This window comes from Magnolia sinica, chromosome 6 (assembly GCF_029962835.1).
Source record: "Magnolia sinica isolate HGM2019 chromosome 6, MsV1, whole genome shotgun sequence".
Lineage (NCBI taxonomy): Eukaryota > Viridiplantae > Streptophyta > Magnoliopsida > Magnoliales > Magnoliaceae > Magnolia > Magnolia sinica.
This window is the reverse complement of record NC_080578.1, coordinates 93,421,340-93,426,275: the sequence shown is the minus strand read 5'-3', so window position 1 is coordinate 93,426,275 and position 4,936 is coordinate 93,421,340. Positions and strand designations below refer to the sequence as shown.

The window sequence follows — 4,936 nt, the reverse complement described above, 5'->3', positions numbered from 1 at the left end:
GATTCACCAGGAATTTGAATTCTAACAGTCGTCAATTATTTAGAATTTGAACTGATTGGCCAACAAATACAAACCTGTAATATTGTCAGGCAAGTATTTTTAACATGATTATATTTGTGAGCAGTTGCTGACTCATGTGATACATGTATCCTTGGAATTTGGATTTGAGATCCACCAAAAACCACTCCTTGCAGTACTCGATGCATGTGCCTGTACTCAAGTAAAATATTATTCAATCGGTTGAGTTATGGTGGAAGCCACAGGAATTGATCAATGCAAAAGATGCATAAGAATGCCTATCAGAAAACATGCATAAGTAAGAAAGAGCATGACAGACTGGTGAATGAAAGAGAGTCGGGTAAGAATAGGTATCTTCAACGGTCATAAACACAGCCCAGAAATAGATATGGCATGACTTGTAGGTGACTGTTTTTTACAATTATTAGAGGGAAATTGTACAAGATTTATTTACATCTCTTTTAATCCACGAGCAAAATTCATTGCCAGAAAGGCGAAAAATAAAGTAGATTACAGATAATATGACATTCTCAACTTCAAGACACAGATAGAAGGAACTAGGAAGACACCATCAATCTGTGAAGGGCCATGTAACCGGGATTGGACGTTGGCATCTGCTTGATGAGGCATAGACCGGCAGACCCGCTTTGTCAGAGACGATGAGGCCATGAGAAATATCAAGAGTATACCCATATAATTTTTTTTATTTATTTATTTTAAAAAAAAAAAAAAAAAAAAAAAAACTATGATGGATATTGAGGATATCAAGTTGCCAAAAGGTGAGCAAGAAGATTCAACCTCAGGAAATCACAGACCAACTCACAAAGTAAATTAAACAAAGGAAAACTTAAAATAATAAAGAAATATAATATATATATATATATATAAATCAACCACGCACGCAGGCACACATCCTGGAAGCTGCAGATAGAATCGTAGAAATTGCCATGGAAAAGGATGGCCATGCATTAACCAAAATGGACAGCAGGATTCAAGCAGGAAATTATCTGATAACATTATCATGATGTATCATGTGATGTGAAAAATATATTACATTCATAGCCATTGTGCAAAAGCCACTCCAGAAAAGGACTTTGTTGACATTGAACAGCGACACCACCAACCAAAGGCAAGCCATTCGGTACTTGAGGATGGATAGTGCAACACAATCGGTGATTTTTTTTTCCTTCCCCTTCAAAAATCAACTTACACGGATCATTAGGCATTCATATTCTCAGAGAAATCTTATTGAGAAATATAAACTCTGGTAACCCCATGCACACCTCTAACCATTGACAGGCATGCCAAACCAGCTTTGGCACACCTCTCCTGGATACGCCAATCACAGACTCTCGATATGCAGCCTACAAATAGACAGTTGGAAAGATAGATATAACAGTGGTATGCAGTCAACTGAAAAAAGGCACAACATTGGTGATAAGGACTTAGGATCTTCCAATCTGAGATGTTTACAGGCATGGTTCATCCACAGTGGGACACAACAGACCAACAGCCAAGATTACTAAGGCCGTGGATCCTGCTTGCCAAACTGGCAAACCCAAGAATACTGCAGAAAGCTTCATGTTGAGAATCGTATAATTCCTTGTCCATCCAAAGGGCAAGAAAGTAGCACATGGTCATGCAATTTTGAACCATGTTCTTCCTATAATGCTGATCATCACAAAACCATGCTCTCAAAGGCTTAGGAAGTAACAAGACTTGCACAATAAAATGTTTTTAAAACTAGTTCAAAGAGAGCTCATTCACAGTGACAAAGACTTGAGTTGACAACAGGATTCATAAAGCACCAAGAAGACATGATTTTATCATAACAATAAAAAGTAACATTACAATATATGGTTCACCCATAGGATTATGAGATTCGATCTACATAAAGGTAGCAAGCTTTTTCTAACAAACGATAAGGACAGAAGCATCCAAGAACTCGACACGGCAACAAGCTTAATATTAAGGAAGAAAGTTCTCCACCGAATGAAGCGCACACAGCGATACCTATATACATACAAGTTTAGAGGTTGAGTTCTCCGTTCGTAAAAAATAGGGAACTTCCCTGTTTGGTCAGGGCCCTTACAAAGGGAGCTCTGGTTCGGAGATCCAGACTGTTGATTTGATCAGTTCCACTGTGGATGCACCATGGACCAAAAATCACTCCAACGGGACTATCCTGACATTTCAATTGATGTGGCCTGCAAAAGGACTGCTAAGAAATAAATGCAACATTGGTCCCCATTCAGTGGGAAAAAGGCCAACAAAGTTCATGTGGCTAGAATCTTCCAATCTGGGAGAAATTGGTGCATAATCCATCCACAATGATGCCCATCAGATCAACAAGTCTTGATCACCAAAACATGGTCCTGGCTTACAGGGAAGCGTCCTATTAGCTACGAATGAAGAACTCTTATTAGGAAGTATGGTCAAACCTTCTTACGGAGATTGACTTTGTTTACCAAACCACTACTATCCAACATTCCATTCATGAAAATCGTTGCCATCCCCTCATTGGTAAACGCAGCAGCACGTGCATCTTCCCCAATCTGAAGTGACGAAACAGCCTGTGCTGCTATAAGGCCAGCTGATATTTCAGCCCCTCGGCCTTTCTCTTCAAAGTACATCCCCGGAGACAGCGACCGGCTGATCCCCCAATCGTTCCACTTGCACTCGGACCCATAAGCATCAGAAACCCATTGCAACCCTTCGACAGAATACTTGGAAAAGCTCTGATATGGCCGGCCTGCCTTCCATCCTCCCATAAAAACACCGGCATTGCTGGCTTCATTCTTGTTCAACATGATCTCACATGAATCGTCTGCGTCTTCGTGGAGGACACGGAGGGCAACTGCCTCCGCGATTGCAGCCCCTTCTTCATCAAGCCGCTGCTGTTCTTCTTTCTTCTTCTGTTTCTTCTTTTCGAGCTCGGATATAATGGCAGCAGAAGTTGCGAGTGCTTTCTCAAGGCGCCGCTTCTTCTTTTCAGCCTGTTTGATGCGATCCAGCTCATCTTTGGCCTGCTTCTTCTTCTCTTTCCTCATGACCGGAGCCAGTGGTGGTGCTTGAACACATCCAATGTTATTATCCATGGAACCCAAATTTTCTGACTGATCCCTTTTTTCTCAAATCCTTCACTTTTCGGAATTGACCATTTGTTTATGATTAAGATCTTAACTTTCTATAAAATTCTAGCATCTGAATACTTTGAAAAAGGCCTAATATAAGGTTACCTCTCTAATCAATCTCCTTCACGCAAATTCTTCAATTTCCAGAATCACAAATTTCCTTAACAATCCAAAACCTAAATTCTTTTATATTTCCCAAGCTCTTAATACTTTTTTTTTTTAAGGACTAATAAAATGTTGCCTCTAATCAAGCTTCTTCCCTCAGATTCTTTAACATCCTGAACTACCCTTTTCCTTTAATTCAAATCTCAACTTCTTCACTATGTCTACTTTCCAAATATTTAAAAAGGAAAAACAACTAATAACATGAACCTATCACAGTGATCCCTACACAAACTCAGGTCTGAGGGAATACCTCATCTTTCGAACAATGCAATCCCAAACAGAGACTACGGGCGATAGCAGAAGAGCAAAACGGTAAGCATTCACGGACGCATCCCTAGCCACAACAATTGTCCCTGACTTTCTGCATCCGTTGTACTTTCCCATACCCGCTCGTTGGAGAATCCAATGCATTCGTTGAAATTCAGGTAAGTAAGATCTAGCTGTCATTCGTACATGACCTTCCCCTACTGCAAAGAAACTCAAATTCATAAGTCCGCCAAGATACTAAGATTGCGTTTGGATGCTCAAATGAATCAAATTGCAACAAATCAATTTGATAAAGGTAACTTGCCAAAGTGGGTGACAAAACCTCAAATTGAAATTCGATGCATTTTGAGCTGCAATTGAAATGATCATAACCGTAATTTTGGTTCACCTAGCCCCACATTGGTTGATTTCCTCTTTATCGACTTTGAGATTTTGCGATTCATTTCAATTGAGCATCCAAACACAAACCAAACCGCAATAACTCAATTAAATATAAAGGAAATGACCAGAACAGCGCTGTGATCATCTTAATTCACAAGGACGAACAACCACCAATAGCAATTCCATGAATATCAGATTGGAATTGAAAAAATCGAAATTTCTATTTGGGGGTTAATCCATCATGAATGGGAGTGAGACTAACTATAATATGATCATTATCACTCAATAGGTCAGAATTATTGCAATTGAATTCGGTCAAGTATCCAAACGCATCCTAAGTCAGCAAACCCTAACCCTAATTGGAGGTAGTCATAACAACATCAGCGACTCCGAAAAGAAAATATAGAGGCGTCCCACATCGAGATTCCCCAATGTGTAAAACCCTAATTTGGTAGAGAGAGAGAGAGAGAGAGAGAGAGAGAGAGAGAGAGAGAGCATACCTGATGAGATTGGCGGAGAAATTAGCGATCTCGGAATTTTTCCGCCTTCATGGAGAGAGAGAGAGAGAGAGAGAGAGGGGGAGAGAGAGTCTTCGATCTCGATCTGCTGCTGATGGAATTTGAGAGAGAGAGAGAGAGAGAGTGTTTGGGGTGAAGGAATTATAAGAAGGAAAAACACGCGTACCTCGCGTGCGTTCCTAACGAGGGTAGCTCTCTCTTGTCTCTACCGTGGTAGTGAGGAGGTGGTGTGGATTTTCTGTGGGGCCCACAGTGATCTCTGTGTGTTATCCACGCCGTCCATCCGTTTTTTAAGATCATTTTATATCACTATACAAAAATTGAAGTATATAGAAATTTCAAGTGGAACACACCACAAGGAACAGTGGGGATAATGACATCCACCGTTGAAATATTCATCGGGCCCACAGAAATATTTATTTGTCATCCAACCTGTTCATAAGGTCACAAAGA

General features: G+C 40.3%; 1 protein-coding gene across 2 annotated transcripts; it reads right to left on the bottom strand.

Moving 5' to 3' along the window:
* Positions 1 to 1,814: 1,814 nt before the first annotated feature.
* Positions 1,815 to 4,625, bottom strand: LOC131249102 (uncharacterized). Of its 2 annotated transcripts, none has more exons than XM_058249667.1 (2): positions 4,466 to 4,625; positions 1,815 to 3,784 (listed from the first exon to the last, which is right to left on the bottom strand). In XM_058249667.1, exon 2 carries the CDS (start codon positions 3,114 to 3,116, stop codon positions 2,454 to 2,456), a length of 663 nt encoding a protein of 220 aa, XP_058105650.1. In that variant the 5' UTR covers positions 3,117 to 3,784; positions 4,466 to 4,625; the 3' UTR covers positions 1,815 to 2,453. The 2 variants fall into 2 exon arrangements, with proteins under 2 accessions (XP_058105650.1, XP_058105651.1); XM_058249668.1 differs by having other exon boundaries at positions 1,815 to 3,781; positions 4,466 to 4,598.
* Positions 4,626 to 4,936: the final 311 nt, after the last annotated feature.

Bases quoted from the DNA above. Each gene is read 5' to 3' on its own strand.
- LOC131249102 (XM_058249667.1), bottom strand. From the start codon at position 3,116: ATGGATAATAACATTGGATGTGTTCAAGCACCACCACTGGCTCCGGTC.